General features: G+C 43.1%; 1 protein-coding gene across 6 annotated transcripts in view; it reads right to left on the bottom strand.

Moving 5' to 3' along the window:
* Positions 1-1,823: 1,823 nt before the first annotated feature.
* Positions 1,824-18,221, bottom strand: part of bcl11bb (BCL11 transcription factor B b) — a 30,856-nt gene continuing 14,458 nt past the window's right edge. For all 6 annotated transcript variants that reach the window (XM_019269871.2, XM_010740928.3, XM_019269872.2 and 3 more), the window contains one exon: positions 1,824-7,051. In XM_019269871.2, the coding sequence (XP_019125416.1) occupies positions 4,986-7,051 (2,066 nt within the window). In that variant the 3' untranslated portion in view covers positions 1,824-4,985. The remainder of the gene's footprint in view (positions 7,052-18,221) is intronic.

Below are 18,221 nucleotides of genomic sequence, written 5' to 3' on the forward strand. Positions count from 1 at the left end.
ACCTGATGAGTCCCCATACTCATGCCAGGACTCATTTATGAAGCATGAGACTGTCAACAGCTTCCTTCAGAAATAAAACCTGTGAGTCACATTCTCATTTGTATTGTTTTCTATCAGTCATCTCAGTTCAACGTATAGGTCTGGTATTGAGCACAATGTGAAATATTATTTGTCTGATCAAGATTCAGTACCTACCATCTATCTGTGTCTTGTCTTGCCCCAAGAAGATTTGGCCAAATAGTTGCAAGCGAGCAAGATTCCTCACTGACAACATGATAGGTATTTCTTCAGCTCAACCATAAAAACAACAACTCAGAAATCTTCAGATGTCACACGAGAGCCATCAAACATCCACTGCAGTTTGTGTTCCCTCTAATGATTGAAAAACACTGAGGACTTTGAGTGTTACAAAATGTGACTCTGTAGTGCTAATTAAAGCTTCATTAAGGTATAATGTTTTGAACATAATTTAGAGAATATGTTTATTTTATATCATCGTTTAAAAAATATTAAATAAAATATGAATTTAAAAATTATTGAGCAACAACACATTTGAACTGTGGTGTAGTGTTGCCTGGAGAAATTGGTAAACTCTGAATTTATGCTCCCAATTATTATTATTATTATTATTATTATTATTATTATTATTATTATTATTATTATTATTTTAAAGCTGTCTGTCCAGCAAAGAATTAACACCCTGTGACATGTAATGCATATTTAGCTCATCCAAAAATGGGCCAGTAGTATTTGCACATTGCCACTTCTGCTGCTTGACTTCAGGGAGTAAAGATCATTATGAAATCAACATTAGCAACAGAAGAGCTGCAGAGATGTATTTTTTGTGAAGTATTCCTTACTCTATCGACTCATGAAATAGATGACTGTGTCATACTTCACCATCCAAGAAAATATCAGCTCATAGAACACAAAATATGATGTACATCAGAGTCACTACACAGGTTATATGTTAAGGTTAAGTTAAGATTAAGGCATACCCAATGCTGACTAAAAGATAAGTAGGTATAATCTTATATATCATACTCATATATATGTGTATATTTTGCACTATACCACTGTACTTGAAGCCATGAAGATGCTCCTACTGTAAAACCATAATAACATGACACAAGACAGCATCAGTGTGAATGCGGTAGTTAACATGTACCGTCTTCTAACTATTTCCTACCAAACGAAGCATGCTGGATTGTTGCAAATGAGTCAGCATGAAAGATTTCATCTGGCTTGTCCACTCTTCTCTATTGAAGAGAAACTACTGTAGGAGTGGAGTCCCTGTTTTTATAATAGAGTAGTGGTAGCCGTTATCAGTGGTCAAATCCTGACTTATTGTTCATTATCATAGCTTTATTGCATATTTTTTTAAGTACACACCCTGCATGTTTCAGCCACTGCTGGCTGACAGTTGGCAGTAAAGTAAGGTTCCACACCCTTAAGACAACATTGGATTAGGAGTCATACCAAATTATTAGCAGCCGTTTCTAGTAGTTAGTATGTAATTTTGTTCATGAGCATAAGAATGCATGATTCACTCATGTGGGGACACCATTTCCGGTTTGTTTTTGTTTTTTATGCATGCTTGCTTAAGTATCTATTTTTATCAACCCTTTAAAGAAATTGAAAAAATATATAAATCTGTCTTTGCAGATTTACAAGGAGTGGTGTTATATATGAGAATTCTGCATTATGATATAGTATATGACATTTAGTATATGATATATAGTTACACTAAAATTATTATGTTTCTAGTGTTTTCAGTTGTGGTGGTAGAAGAAAAGGAAGATTAAATAATTCAGAACGAAAAGTTGCTTCAATCATAGAGCAATTGCAACATTTATTGAAGTGTTGGCTTTCTTGTATTGATTTTTCAACACATTACAAAAATACATATATGTTCAAAACAGCAGATGTGTACTGTTCTGAAATCACTTTTTTCACAATGATGCACTCCCCCCAAAAAGACCAAGGAAACTATTTTGTACAAAGAGTGTAAGTGAAAGTTGTGAAAAGTGAAATATGAAAATGTATTTAAAATTACAGTTGTAAGTGCCATCACAAGACCTTCAAACAACCATGAGGAAAAAAACAAAATGTTCATGAATGTCTCATGAAGTTGATTTGGAAAAGCGTTCTAACACAAAGCATCATTTCCCTCCTGCTTTCAAGATCAGCTCATGCTTGTAATTCTTGATTTTGAAATCATTTTGTTTTATATCCATGAAGGATAGCTTCACCAAACCAACAACAGGAAACTCATGCAAAAATTAAATAAAAATTAACAAAAAGATTGAAGAGACCAAAAGTCAATAATGGCACCACTCTTGTTAGAAAAAAATAATAATCTGGCATGAATCTGCAATATTACATTTCAAAAATTGTCTTCCCATACAGTGAACAAGTAATCGTACAGAAACATATTCATGAAGATAAAATCCCTCCACCAGGATAATCATACAAAACTGCTATGGCATTCAAAAACATCTGAAAGAACATTGGAGAAAACAATACTTTATTATCATTTTAAACACTTACACAGAGTATTTCATTAATGGCATACTTCAACACTGTAAACATATTGTAAGACTGAATGTCCATGTGGGATTTAGATCTCTCTCAGGGTTTCACTGTTCATCATTTGAATGTGATATATTTCATAGTCGTATGGCTCATTTTAGCCTAACTCTGAGCTGAGTTTTCCTGGAATTAATACACTGTGCGTTTACAACAGAATCTGGATTTTTGCACTCATGCATCAACATGTGTAAGCAAGTTGAAAGCAGCTCTTCGGCCGATCTCACTTTTCGCGTTAAATTGCTAAAATATATCGAACTACGCGGTAACTGAATAGCTTATGGAGATCTGCTGTGACCTCATCGTGATTTCATTTCTAAAAAAAAAAATTAAAAATCACAAATTGCATTCAAGATACAGTATAATCCTTTTTCTATCCAAACAAAATGGCACAAATAAAACCTGACAATAGGCCAAGGAAGCAGGTCGAACTTTCAAGTGAAGATGATTTTGATGATTGAGAATTGCAGTACTAAAATGAAATATGTAGTCTCAGTCTCCTTTCATGTGGCTTTGCTGTCTCCCTCCCTCTCACGCTCGCTCTGTCTCACTCTGATGGTCCATTATAAGATGTGGCCAGTAGATGTGCATATGGGTACCAAAAAAACACACTTTTCATATGCTTCCAATTTCATTTGAATGACTCTTCTCCCTGGTCAAGGTCTTGCTCTCTCTCCCTCCATTTCTTTCTCACATTTCTTCATTTCTCAGTTCCAATCTTTCATTTTTACTATAAGAATAGCCCCTACTCAAGGTCGCCCTGCCATCCCCCATTGCAGCTGTGCTCAAAATTATCATAACTCATATGACCATTTTTTTTTTCTCTACCAGATTCATTTCAGGATGAACGATGCAGAAAATAAAAACCGTAATCCCCAAAAGTCACGAACATGCACACTGTCTCAAAATCTGTTACTGGGAGTTAAACCCATATCACTTTGTGAGGCGAATGAACAGGCTTCCTTTTAAAAGCCGCTCTAATGCATGAATCTGAGCTAGTGAACTGTGAAAAGACGCCGTCGGAGGGAGGCTTAGAGCACACTGCAGAGAGAAGAACACACACGCTAACACACACATTGATATGAATTTCATTTGAAACCATTTTGTGGATCCTTTGGGGGACATGGGAAGTCAACCTGGGTCAGAGAGAGATGCCACGCCAGACATCTCTCTCTCTCGCGCCAGAGCGAGATCGAAAATTATTTAGAAAGTGTTACAATTGCTGAAGTAGCTTGAACAAATTGCCTTTCAGTAAGCACACATGATGTGGGGGAGTGGGGCGAGATAATCAAGTGGGTCTGATAAAGCAATAATGAATGGTAGTTACACTTAGCATATACTGTGGATGATGCAAGCAGCTGGTCTTCTGATTGTTTAGGCCATCTTTCACGTACAGTCGGGGCTACTTTAACATATTAAAAAAAGAATATATTTACAAACAATAAACAGGACTGTTCCCCTTCTCACATTAATCACAAGTAGTCTTAACTTATTCAACATATTAAATATTGTGGTTTAATCCTACATTGGGAATGTACTGAGCATCAGTTAAGGGTGTCTCCATTAAGTGCAACCTTTATTTATGTCCTGACTAAAGGCAGGACAGCAATACAGTAACTGCATTTTGAAATTATTCACATGCCAATATTTTAAGGACAAATCCCCTGAATAAATTAAAATAACTTATCAGGTTTCTAAGATAATGTTGGATTTTTTTACAATCCAGCATGATGTTTTATTTTCAGGCTGACATTCAGTGCTTTAGGCCTGGAACGGGGGAATGGATTGTAGTCCGCTGCTGCAGTTAATATAAAAAAACAATTATTTTTACTTTTTAAAAGCTAACTGCTTCACACAATTTTACTCTCACATGATAATAAGTTTCCTTAAAGGAAAAAAAAAAAGAAAATTTGTTTTAAGGATGACTTCTTTCCAGTTATCGCATTTTAGAAAAAAAAAATGTTTTAGCACATTTCAAAACTAACTCCTTATGAAATCCCACAAAGATGTACCTGCACATGCCAAATATCATTACAAAAATCCAATAAATACAGAAATTATTGCACAGTAGAAAGGCTCCATGGATTCCTAACTGATAAAATCCTCAGACAGTTTGCCAGGAAACACCAAGTTGGGCATTCCAGACAAGTTCTCATTAAAGTTTCCCTTTGTTTATATTCTCAGGTGGCAGTTTCTGTGACAAGAAAAAAAGATGAACATCAATCAGTCTCAAAATATTTTAAGAGAGAGATTATCCAGCCAAGCCCCATAGCTGAAGAAGTGGTTATAGGGATTTTGTGTGTTCATGTGTGTGTGTGCTTTTGTGTATGCATGTGTGTGTGTGTGTGTGTGTGTTTGCTTGTGTGCACTAGGCTGTATAACTAATGGTTGCTGGCTTAACCTCTGTCCGCCTGCTCCAGTTTGACCTCACTGGCCATCAAATGTTCGCCATGCCATTTCTTCATGTGTTTCTCCAGCGTGCTGTAGACGCTGAAGGGCATGTGGCAGATGTCGCAACGGTACACCTCCTTCCCAAATTGCCCGTGGGTCTTCATGTGGCGTGTCAGCTTGGAACTCTGGGCGCAGGCGTAGCTGCACAGGTCACACTTGTAGGGCCGTTCCCCTGTGTGGCTGCGTCGGTGCACCGTCAGGTTGCTGCAGTTCTTGAACACCTTGCCACAGTACTCGCAGGTGTCACTTCTCCTCTCCTTAGAGCTCGGGGGCCTGCCGGGTCCAGGACCCCGCAGGAGGTGAGGAGTGCTGCTGCCGCTGCGGCCAGAGGCGCTGCCACCCTCCATCAGCTCTCCAGGCGGAGTGGAGAAACGGAGGCTCCCCGTCTCTGAAGAGGAGTGCTCAGAGGAGGTGGCGAACGGCGACTGACGGGAATCTGTGAATCCCAGGAAGGGTTCTCTGATGAAGTGGCGTGAAGCAGCGTAGCCAGCCAGGAGTTGAGAGTAGACATTCTCTGGGGAGATAAGGGGTATGGTTGGGGGAATCTCCAACTGTTCTTTCTCTATCTTGATCCGCTTGTTGTTGGAGGGGCTTGGGCTGGTGATTGGGGTTGGCCGACGCTGGAACAGCCCAGGGAAGGAGACTGCTTCAGATACACTGATCCTGCCATTCATCAGAGGCCTGTGGTCCTCCTGCTCATCTCGGTCTCTGTCCTGCTCCCTCTCATTCTCTCTTTCCCTTTCTACTTCAACCCTCTCTCCTCCATCTCCATTAGGTTGTCTCTCCAGACTTCTCTTGTTAGGGTTAAGTCTAAGGTGATTGTCCAGATGGTTGTATGGGTGCATGATGCCCACCCCACCACTGTCATTTACTCTATCCCCACTCAAGGGTTTCTCCTCAGGAGACTGTCTAGGACCATTCTCCCTATTCTGGTTGAACTCCTGAGAGTCCTCACTTAAGTTGGAATCTGGCCGACTTCCATTCCTCAGTTCTTCCTCCTCTTCCTCCTCCTCCTCTTCTTCTTCCTCCTCTTCCTCCTCCTCCTCCTCAATGTCCATCCCCATCCCTCTTGACTCTCCCTCTCTACTCTTTTCTTCACCCTCTCCTCCCTCTCCTCTATTTCCCTGTTCTGGGGAACCACTCATGGACCCAGACTTGTTGTGCATATGTGTCTTCATGTGCCTCTTAAGCTTGCTGGCCTGGGAACAGGCATGATCACATAGATGACACTTGTACGGCCTCTCTCCTGTGTGACTGCGTCTGTGAACGATCAGGTTGCTCTGGAACTTGAAAATCTTGCCGCAGAACTCACAGGATTTGGACTTTCCCGGGGTCTGGTTTTGTCCCTGGGTGTCAGGGGGGCTGGAAGAACCATGTCCGCCCTGAGAGGTGGGTGGCTGAGGGGGGTAGGTCAAAAACGCTGGGGGCTTGGCACCAGGCTGGAAAAGCGTGGGACTCAGCAGGCGGTGCATGGGTGGCACACGATTGGGTGAGAGAGGAGGTGTGGGCCCCCCATTATTGGTTGTGTTGCCAGCCAGTTCCCTCAGACGTCGGGAGAAATCCATAGAAGGAGGCTCCATGGGGGTCATCCGCATCACCCTCTCAAAGGCACTGGGATGCTGGGACAGCAGCCCCATCTCTTCGGGGCCCAGCCGCTCTAGAGGGGGTCTAGGGGGTGGTGGAGGGCTGACAAAGGGTGGCGTTGCAGGCAGCCGAGTCTCCAAATACCCCGGGGGAGGGGGGTGTTCCCTGAGCAGGGGCGCAGCCATGCGGAGGAGGTGGAATGGGTTGTTGGTGTCACCAAGGAACGTTGGAAGAGGGGAGCGGGGCAGGGCTTCAGAGCATGGGGGTGGAGGCAGAGCCATACGGGGAGTGAGGGAGCAGTTGACTGGGTGGTTGTCCAGATAGATGCGGATGCCATGAGTGTGCTGGGCATGCTGAAGCAGGAACCAGGCGCTGGTGAAGGTCTGCTTACAGGTAGTGCAGATGTAGCTGGATGGTTCATCTTTATCTGTTGGTCAAGAGAAAGAAAGTCCACATTAGTACTGTCAAAATTTGAATTCAACAATTTGAAAGAACATATTTACTTTAATGTCTTCATGTTTATTATCAACGTCTGTGTGCAGGGTTTAGGAAAATGTGTTTGTGTCTGTCTATGAGGGTCTTTCATGGGCTTTGTCTGTGTTTGTATGAAATTTTGAGTGTGTTCGTGTGTCTATGGGCTAATGCAGATGGCAGGTACTGCCCTAAGGCCACGACACATTATGCTAATTCTAATGTCAGCTAGGCTTTAATATACAGATCCATCTCGTCTACTCTGTCATTTCCATATGGAGACAGGGGAGGCAGCAATGGAAAAAAACACACACACACACATCATTGGGGAAAAAAGGAAATATGGGAGAGGGGGAAGGAGGGAGGGTAAGATGTGGCATTAGAGAGAAAGAGAGGCACACAAAAGGAGACGACAGGAGAGGTGATGGAGACAATGTGTAAACAGTAAAGACCCCTCCGGTCTTAACGCAGCATCCACATTAAATAAAGCTCTACGTCACTGGTGTAATAACAAGTACAGTAAAGTGATTTGCTGTGGCTGCACACATATACACACACACATACAAAAACTGTACGTCACTCATTGACAAATTGCCCCTTTAAATGGCATGACTTAATAATGCCAAATGAATCTATCAGTCACTGTGGCATGGCCCTGTCAGACCCTCTTGTGAGTCATAAAAAGAGCCCCGGTTGGGACTCGTCTAATTCAACACAGGCTAGCACTGAAGAGGCATTTCCACAGTCTTGTGTTTGCTTGCAAGGCATCTGCATCTACTTTATCATCAGCGGCTACCGCAAGCAGAGTCAAGTTGGTACGGTGGTCCCATAACTTGAAGCCCGGAGGGGAGAAAACAAAGACGGAGAAGTTACTCTTGCCCAAAGTCTTATGTGATCAAGAAAATAGGCCTGGAGATGGCTGACTCAAAGCCACCCATTGTCATGGAATGTAAAACACACATGCAGACACGGATACATGCGCGGCAGTATTTTCTTTTCACTTTCCTTCTTTCGCCACTCTCACAGCGCACCTCGGTACACTCACTAATTCACACACTCGCACACTTGTATCGTGCAGAACAGATGAGCGAAAGCTGATGTTGGATCAGTGTCTAGTACAGGAAGCTGATTTGGCGGTGTGATTGGTTTGGCTTTCCCCGGGGGAGACAGGGTCAGAAGAAGTTAATGAGGGGCTCATTTACTGATTCTGTCTGTTTTTCTCTGCTATTAGTGGGGCTCTGGTGTAGCCATCACTCTCACTGTTTGTGTGGGGTGGGACATGACCTGACTCCCGCTACTAACGCGTGTGTGTACGAGCGTGTGTGTGTGTGTGTGTGTGGACATGTATGTGAATGTATTTTTGCGCTTGTATGTCTGTGCATGTGCTTGGCGTGTGTGTATGTGTGAGGCGAGTGGCGGGCTGCCTGCCCGTGTTTAGTTTGGCTAGTCTTCACACAGCCGCTTGGCAGCGGAGAGCTGGACGGCTTAACAGCTTGGACGGGGAGAAGAGAGCGAGAGAGGGAAGGGAAGAGGAGGAGGAGAGGGGGTAAGAAGAGAGGTGGAGGGACTTTAAGGGCCAGACGTGCTTGGGCACATACACACACATAGGCACGTATAAACTGTGATACACACATAGAGGGTATTTACATGCCCCTAGGGACAAAGAGGGGTCTATAGACTTGGGAGCTGTATAATCTCATCACCATGTGAGGATCAATATGAAATGAAGATGTGAGATTGGGAGAGGGATTGACGATCTCTCTCAATTAATAAAATACTGTTGTTTTCTTTTCTTATCTTTTATCTGTATTTTGGTCTGCAGACATGGCTTCAATACAACCTACCCAATCATATACCACCAACACCACCCCCCTCACAACCTTCCACCCCACCACCACCACAGCTACACATTTGCATCTTGTCATATCTTACCCAGCTGTGCCATATGCTGTTAAAGGAAGCGTGGCAGCTAATAGAGTGGCAGCTGATGGCTGCTGCCTAATGACAGCCAAAGACAAATTTCATCAACTTCCCAAACAAGCAAAGCGGGCGGGGGGGAGGGGGAGGAAAACAGAGAGAGGAGAAAAGAAGAGAGACTGGAATAGTGAATAAGAGAATCAAATATAGACACATGCACACATATCTGCGTGAGGATGAACGCACATTAACTCGCAGGCATCCTCACGCACACACCACTTGCGCACATGCTGGTAGAATGTGAATGTTGTCGCTGCTTAGTGCTCCAGCCAATAAAAGCCTTCATTAAAGAATCACGGTGGGCCGTGTCATGCTTCAGTTTGTAGTAATTACAACCGCTTGCCTAACACGCAAGCGGGGACCCTTCCACTGCTGACCGCCAAGGTCAACTACCAGTTAGAATAGTTGCATTCTCTTCTCCACGCAGTCACTGATGCTGGACCTAATCGCCCAATTTACTCTGGCACACCATATGCACACAGACGCACACGTACTGACATATACACACACACACACACACACACACATTGTTCAGTGAATGTGAATGAGATGAAAGGTTAAACGAAATGGAGTCACAGCAGGATCCTGTAATGTGCTGTTGCATTATGAACTGAATTCTGCTGGGGTTTTTTTTGTCATTCTGCTAGCAGCAGAGCTGCTTGTAAATGCTATAGTGTGATGGCAATCACCTGAAGTAGTGTGAATCTTAGACTTTTTAGTTATATTTCTGCCCAGGTGTCCACCCAAGCAGACTTTCCCATGAAAGAGACAAACGTAATACAGATCTGAGACCAGCTTAGGAGGGCAACTCTTTGTCCTGTGCAACAAAACAAGGGCTAAGGGCCAGGAGGCCTGGAGGAAGTTATTAAAACATTGGCACATGCGTGGAGCTGAGGTGGGCCAGCAATAATGCTCTCCTTCTCTCCTGGGTTGGGTTTTTTTTTTACTAAACCACCGGGCCAATTAACCCAGTCTTCAGGGACCAAGATCTGAGCTTTACATCAGATTTTATTCTTTCCAGATTGCCTTTTATAGCCATTATTTTGCCTTAAAAAGTACAAACAAAATGCCAGTGAATGAAGGGGAGCCATGGTATTGACTGTTTGCATATGGCCAGTGAGGAAAGTTGGTGTGAGCTTGGAGGGGTTGAAGTAGACACCAGGCATTTGGTGCAGACATGTGGATTTGTGTTTAATTTAGGAATTCACATATGCCATCCCTCCAGCCTGAGTTTGATTTATATTTTAGAAGCACAAGCTCCCTCCATTTACATTACACTTATATTTTGGGGCTTTTATCAGATTCTCTAATCCAGAGGGACTTATAATAAGACCACAGAAGAATAACAAAAATCCACAGGCTCAGCGTTCGACAAGATGGGCGAACTGGAGCTTCTCAGCTGACAGCGAACAGTGAGTGGATGGTAATGAATGCTCACTGATGCCAAATTAACTCTCACAAAGCTTGGGGGGAAAAAAATCATAATTGAAAATAAGTAGCATTTGAACGCTAGCCCACCAACTTCTCCGCTGTACAGCATTCATCCGTCATGGACAGTTCTACAGTAGACAGGGTGAAAAATATTACATCCAGGGAGCAAAGTTTGGAGTGTGTGGAATAATGTTGCTTTACTGCAGAAGACAGTGCGGGTTGTTAACAAGACGGCGACTGGGGAAGCAGAGGATGTGCTACAGTAGATGTCTGTGTAAGTATACGTCTGTGTGCATTGCAGCATTCCTGGGGTTCAAGTTCGCTGTACTGCTCCAGCATTCCATCAAGGGCGACAGAACGCCACGGCGACAGATTTGCATACGGAACAAAGCCGCCCGCAGGCTAGGCCACTGGGACACAAACCTGCCCCTGCAGCCCCTCCCACACACACTCTCGCAACATACAGGCGTGCACACCAGGCACCAGCCCTGGGAGTACGCGTGTGTGCACCTGTCAGGGGTTAGCTGACACCTCTGCTGCTGGCAAAGCAGCTCCTCATTAGCATGGCTGTGATCTAGGGGTCCCCAGGGGTCCCAGCCTCCTCACCTCGCCCGCTTGCCCCCCCCTACCCCTCCCGTCCCCCTTACACCTCTGCTCCTCTCCTCCTCCTCACATCTCCCATCCGTCCCTCCTGCTCCTCCTCCTCCTCTTTCTTCAGTGCTCCGCTCCCCTCTACTCTGATGGCTTGTTTGTCATAGAGGAGGTTAATCAGGACACACGAGGCCACGTAGATCAAGCTTGTACGTCTGCGGGTGTGTTTTGCAGGGCGTTGGGTGCCTCGGACGGTAAAAGTAAGGCCCCAGCGAGCAGTGGCTGACTGTCACACATATTTAGTGAAAGAAAGAGAGAACGAAGGAAAGAGACTGTGGAGGGTGGCAGTAGCAGGCAGGGGGTAAGGCTCTCACACAGTGTGACTGGCTCCATGTTAACTCAAACCAGCTTCGGCCTCCTAACCATATACATCTGTGTGTGTGTGTATGTGTGTCTGCAGCCAATATGACCAGCTGAAATGCCTGACAGCTCCAGAGAGGATTTAAAGAAACAGTGCTCCTTAATGTGCTTTCTGGAAAAGTGTGCGGGATCAAGAGCCTTTCACCTCCTAAGTGTATTTATCTCTTCAGTCTTCCCTCTTCAAGTCTTCCTTTTCTCTCACGCACACTAAGCACCTGTACAAGGTATCTGGGTACTCCACCCTGACCCTCATGCCTCCTGGGATACGGGTCAAATGAACAATAAAAGGGATCAGGTATCTCCAACAACTTGATCACAGGCACGCACACACACATTGAGCTAGACCAGCTGTACAACAATGCATGAGTGGAAGAGGCTCTCATGTAGCACGACCGAAGGAGCACGTTACCGCCATGAGGCAAGCTATCCCAGCTAGGGCACAGGGGACGCACTGTGAAAAATAACTGGAAAGACCTCTCTGTCAGTAAAGAGCTATGACTTTTGGCTCGGCTTCTAGGACAAAGAGAGAGAAAGAGGGAGGGGAAAAGAAGGAGCGATATAGACCAAAAAAAAAAATCAAAAAAATAAAAGGGAGGGAGAATGAAAAGAAAAAGGGAGCTCCATAAAGTGCATTAGCTAAGCTCTCTGTGGCATTTCTCTAAGCCTGACTCATCGCCATCAGCTCCTAACTGGTCCCAGCGCCTGTATTTGTGTGTGTTTTGGGGGGTATGTGCACGCACTTGTGGGGTCTGCTGTCTATCATGTGACATTGACAAATGGATGACACTCAATCGTGCTTGTGGTTGCGAGAAGAGAGAGGAGCAAGATGGAGGAGAGGATGAAAGAAGGAGAGGGAGGGCGGCGGGAGAAAAGGAAAACAAGAAAAGAAAGAGAAGACAGCAAAAGTGAAAAAAAAAGAGAGGATCACAGACAGTACGGGAAATGGGATGAGAACGACACTTTGTTTATTATTATCACCTGCATTTCCATTTAGAATTACAACCACTTTAATCTCTCATTCAATCATCTACTCACAGCAGGAAAAAACAATCCACTACTAATAAATAGGATAAAAACAAAGTGAAATATTTTAGAGAAAAGGTCCCCACTGACACGACAGGCGAGAAAGAAAACACCGAAATGTTTGGATAGGTGATGGCATCAAAAGACAAAAAACTCAAGCTGCTTTGACAATGAAATGGAGACTGACTTTGTGGACTCACACAATGTTTGTTCGAGGTTTTACATCCAAATGAGCTCCAGTCATACCCCTCGGGCACTCTCACTTTGTCCAGAAAGTTAATTTCCTATTCAGTGGCAGTGAATAGGAAATTGACTTTGACATGTGAGTGACACTCGAATTCTGTTTTGTGGGTTTATTAAATTTTTCATCGGATCAATCATTTTATACAAACAGTGCATAAAATGTGATTTTTTTGTTTTTGTTTTTATTATTTTTTTCCTTGAATGGTCAACTAAACAAAACTAGATTTAATTAAACAATATCATGGTGTCATACACAGATATACAGTGCTCATTTCAACCTGTGATAAGCAGGTGCAAATTCCTCCACGGCAGCACCTTCTGCAGTGACATGTAACACGTTACATCTTCTGTGAACGCATTTGATTTACCTCACCTCTGTGTGTGTGTGTGTGTCAAGAAGACAATATGACAGAAAATATGAAAATAGAAGCAAGGAAAAAAATGGTGCATTTGTGGCTCTGTTTGTGATGTATGTGTATGCATGTATAAGACCCGGCTCAGTGTTTATATGTCGGGCTACCATCATGTGACAGGGTGCTATATTCTTTCAGCAGTAGTAATGGTCCCCAGCTGGTTTTTGCCCACTGGAGCCAAGCAGCCAGTCCCACTTAACTAGCAGCCCACAGGAAAATACCACCGTAGCCCTGAATGAAGCACACGGGCCCTTCCAACCCAATCAACCCACAATAAAACTTGCCCCTCACATGCTTCAGACATGGCGTAGAGTCCATTCTAGTGATTGGGAAAGAGAGCTCGAACATTCATGATCTAATTCACCATTACTCCACAATTACTTTGGTGTAATGTGTAATTCTGGCCACTTAAGTCTGTGAGAGGATACAGTGCTTTTTCCCCACGCTCCAACACAAAGCAAAGGCTGTGAGCATCACAGGAGAGAGCACAGAAGTGTTGCATCATTTGACGCCAATTTGCAAGCTATCTAATTAGTGTTAGCTTACTAAAAGGAAGTAACAAAAGGGGGAAAGTGTTAAAAATAAAAAATGGTCCAGAGATATTAAGATATTAAGCTCTCTTTATTTAACCGCTCTGCTCGATCTTGGAAAAGAGGTTTTGGAGCCTGTTTTGAGAAGCAGGATGTGGGTACGTGATATGCTTGGAACCCCTGAAGTAATGGTTTGACATTTTAGGAAAAACGTGTATTTGCTTTCATGCAAATAAATTTAATGAGATGGCTGATACCATTCTCATATTTGTCCATTAAATATAAGGCTACAGCTAGGGGCTGGTTAGCTTAGCAGAAAGACTGGAAACGGGGGAAGCGACTAGCCTGGCTCTGCCCAAAGCTAACAAAAATCTAACACTTCTAAAACTCACTATTTAACACTTCATATCTCCTTGGTTTAATCCAAAAACAAAAACCAGGTGTTAAAACGACACGTTGTGGTTTTGCAGAGGGTTATGACTATTTCTCGGAGCAGAGCGGTGGCTTCCTGCAGTCGTGCCTCTTTGTTTTTACACTGCAGTTGTTGTACGAAACGATGAAATGGTGAAACGAGATACGGCGTGTTAATTAGTGAGTTTAGAGCTGCTGGTAGGGGTTGAGTTTGTTTCTTTTCAACAGAATCGGGCTAGCTATTTCCCCTAGTTTCCATTCTTTGTGCTAAGCTAAGCTAACCAACTGCTGGCTGTAGCTTCATATTTACTGTGCAGACATAAAAGTCTCATTTAACGTTTATAAAAAAAATATTTTTAAGAAAAGCAAAAAATAAGCATAAATTTACGCCTCTCTGAAGTTTTTTTATCATTATTAATTAATTATTTTATCTATAACACTCAAGTCATGTACTTCTAAATGTGAGGCGCTTATACAATTTAGGATATTTCAAAATAAAGATGAACTAAAGATACAGTTAAAAATGAATTTACTGTTTCTTCCTACATAGCTTTTATGTACAATAAGATTGCACAATATCCTCTTTGTTTCCGTGTGTCTGTATTCTCTCTCGACTACAAGGTGTCCTTATCCAGTACAAGCCGGCGGCACAACGTAATTTTTGTCATGTCTCTAGGTGAATTCCTCTCTCACTCTCTCTCTCTTACCGGTCTTATACATACTCAGGTGTGAGTACACCTAACCTCAAATGCTCCACACACACACACCCATAAACTCACAAGACATGCAGAGATGAACATAGATTCATCTCTCAACGTACACACCCAACACATATTTATGAAGTGACATTTGTGTGTGTTGTGTGCGTGTGATTGGACTCATTCTGGCCTCAGGCCTCCCCCTGTGGGTTCCAAGTGGCCTCTCCCTCTCTCTCTCTCTCTCTCTCTCTCTCTCTCTCTCTCTCGCTGTCATTTCTTTCTTTTCTCTTTCTCGTTTTCTCTCTGTCTTTCTGGCTGTTATCACGCTGATACATTTCCTGCTCCTGGCACGGCTCCTGCATAGCTTATGGTTAAAGAAAGCTTTCATCTATCCAGTGCCTTTAGGACACACACACGCACACACACACACACGCACACAAACACACACACACACGTACAAACGCTGGTACGGGCCAGCGCTGCCCCGCCAGACCACAGGCCCAGACAAGCTCCGCTGGCACCAATCACCCTGATAACATCTTAGGCTTTATTTCATTTTGGCTTGCTCTGTTCTGCTCTGGGGAAGACAGACACAGAGAAGAGGGCTTTCTGGAAAAGTATGAATTACGCCAGCATACAGGGAGAGTGTAGCCCCTTAACCTTGAGCAGTTAACTCTCCTGTCTGCAATGCCATCTATGGACATGACAGTGCAAGTCCTCTTTCATCCAAGAAACAGACCAGAGCAGATGTTTATTCCTTGTTCTCAGATATGGCAGTGAAGGTTTTATAAATAGCGCAAGGTAATTAAAAAAACATATTTACATGTATAGTGAATAAAGCCAGGGGAACAAACGTGTTCAGCCAATATATTAAAAGAACTTAAATATTCTTGGTTTTATGTAGACCAGGTTTTGAGATATTCATCTGATCTTTCTTCCGCGAGTACGTCAATGCATTGCTGTGGTGCTCACAGCATTGAAAAAAAAAAAACTGTTTGAAATGTTCAACATCAACGTCTCTTTTCAAATGAAATGTCCCTGGTACTCTGGATAATCCACAGACTGACAGTGCTGTTAAAAGTTCTGCAGTTTTACTGGAAATGGAATGACTTAAAGAACAATAAAAAAAAATAAATGAATAACTGTGCATTCTGTAGATTATCCACAGTAGCACAGGGACTCTGTTTCTGAAAATTTTTAACTGTATTTTCTTTTTCTTTATTTTAATTTAACTTCAACTAATAATTGGGGTAGAAGTAGACATCTCAGAGATGTATATATCAAAACCTTTTGGACAAATAAAACTAAAACTACTTGTATGACTAGATATGGTAATGAAAATTTAATTTTTTCCTAATTTCTTTTGAATAGATTCTTTAAAATTACATTATAAATAAGCATTTTCCCATGAATTCAGCTTTTATTGCTTAGTAGAAATAGCTACTGTATATAAAAGAATACCATATTTTAATGTTGTCTGCACGCTTGATATTGGTCAGGGCACATCACAGATTTATATTTAAGTGACAAACAGACATAAAGGCAGCTTATGTTCATCATGTATTTGTCCGTGTCCAGTGTTCTCTCTCAAAGTAATTGCCTGAGACAAATAAGTGGATGAAATAAGGGGAATCGTAAGTGTAGCATGAAAGGCTTTCAATATCTCTTGCGGTGAAGCAGCCTGTAAAAGGAAAATACGGCCATAAACGCTGTCTCCTCATTTTGTTCTCCTACAATCCTGCCCAATCAGAGCCGGGCGCTAATAAGATAAGAGGAAAGGAACAACAACAGTGTAGCAAGTAGGATTACCCCTGTCTGACTGGCTAACAAGCACCATCTCTTTTCCTTTTCACAGATAACTAATGGTAGCCCTTTTCCTCCCAAAGGCAAAACACTGCGATACTTTTCAATAGAAAAACCTGAGTGAACGCCGCGGTCAGAAAATCTCCCCATTTACTCCTGAAAGGCGCATATTATATGTTATGCACTAATGTCTGGCAGACTCAACAGTAGCTGAACACACACACAGACACATGAGCATTTTATCTGTATGTCCATCATGAAGACTTGTAGGTTTCTGTAAGGCGTGTTTCCAGAGCGGCAAAAAAAAGGTGTACATGTTGCTGAGCAGGTTCTCCTTTAGGGTCTTACATGTGTGCGAAAGTGTACATACTGTACTCTTGCGTACTTCTGCTGTCATTGCAGTGGGTTCCTTCTAAAAATTTGCAACATTACCCAGCACTGATGAAAGCACACCTGTTATCAAAAGTCAGAATAACTGCAGTGCAGCTGTCAAATTACCTTGATTATAGCTATTTATGCAAAGAACATAAACACATTCACAGATTCCCACTGACACAAGACGACTTATGGTCCATAGCAGCGAGACCATGAACTTCACATCAGCACTTCACTCAAAGCTCCACACAAAGCAGTGTGTTTGTGTTGAATACCAAAGCGCCATCATCACTCTCCATGCGTAGCAGGGACGGGGTGTGAGGTTTCTAATGCCTCTTAAGTAAGGCTGTTAAGGAGCAAAGAGTCCACACATCTGGAAGACACAGTCAGTCGGCACATGCTGAAAGTTAGCGGTGGCGCTCGCAGTCCAAATTAGTGGCGAGTTTTATTCCCCCGCTGTGGTAGGAAAATATCAAATCTGCTGCCATATGAGTGCCATAAAGCTGGCTGTGGAGCGTTTGATGCCTTCATGTGGGAGCCTTTAAGCTGTGTGTGTATGTGCATGTGTCTGTGTGTGCATGAGTGTGTTTGGTGGGAGATGCAGGCCTTTATGTGAGATGGGAGTCATTGTATGCATTCCTGCATGCACACATGTTTCGTGTGTGTGTGTGTGTGTGTGTGTGTGTGTGTGTGTGTAGCTCTTATCTGTGTGTGTATTCCTGCATGCATGTTGAGTTTCTGTTTTTTTTTCTTCTGCATACATGTTCGAATGTACATCGCGCGTGCGTGTGCGAGCGTGTGTGTCAGGTGGCTGTGGCAGTGTGCATGTGCAGCTGTGCCATTTTAGCAGCTCTCTTACAGACCTAGTTGACCCTGTTGGATATAGCAGACAGACACACACAAGCAGAGTCAGACGGCCCCTGGGGTGGTCCTGTCTGAGGCGCAGTGTTATGAGCCAACAACTCTAGGGGCCCATACACAGGCAGGAACACGTATACTGTAATTGCACACACACACACACACACGCACACACACACACACACACACACACAGATGTGTATGTATGTAAACCAAAAATGTTCATACAGAGAGACATATAAATGGTGAATTAAATGGAAATGATTTAATTATTTTACTCAATTTTTTAATCTAAGACAAAAGCTTTCTTTTGCTGCGGGTTTCCACAAGATCACTGCTCATGCGCAAATTTC

Source organism: Larimichthys crocea, chromosome XI (assembly GCF_000972845.2).
Source record: "Larimichthys crocea isolate SSNF chromosome XI, L_crocea_2.0, whole genome shotgun sequence".
Classification (NCBI taxonomy): domain Eukaryota; kingdom Metazoa; phylum Chordata; class Actinopteri; family Sciaenidae; genus Larimichthys; species Larimichthys crocea.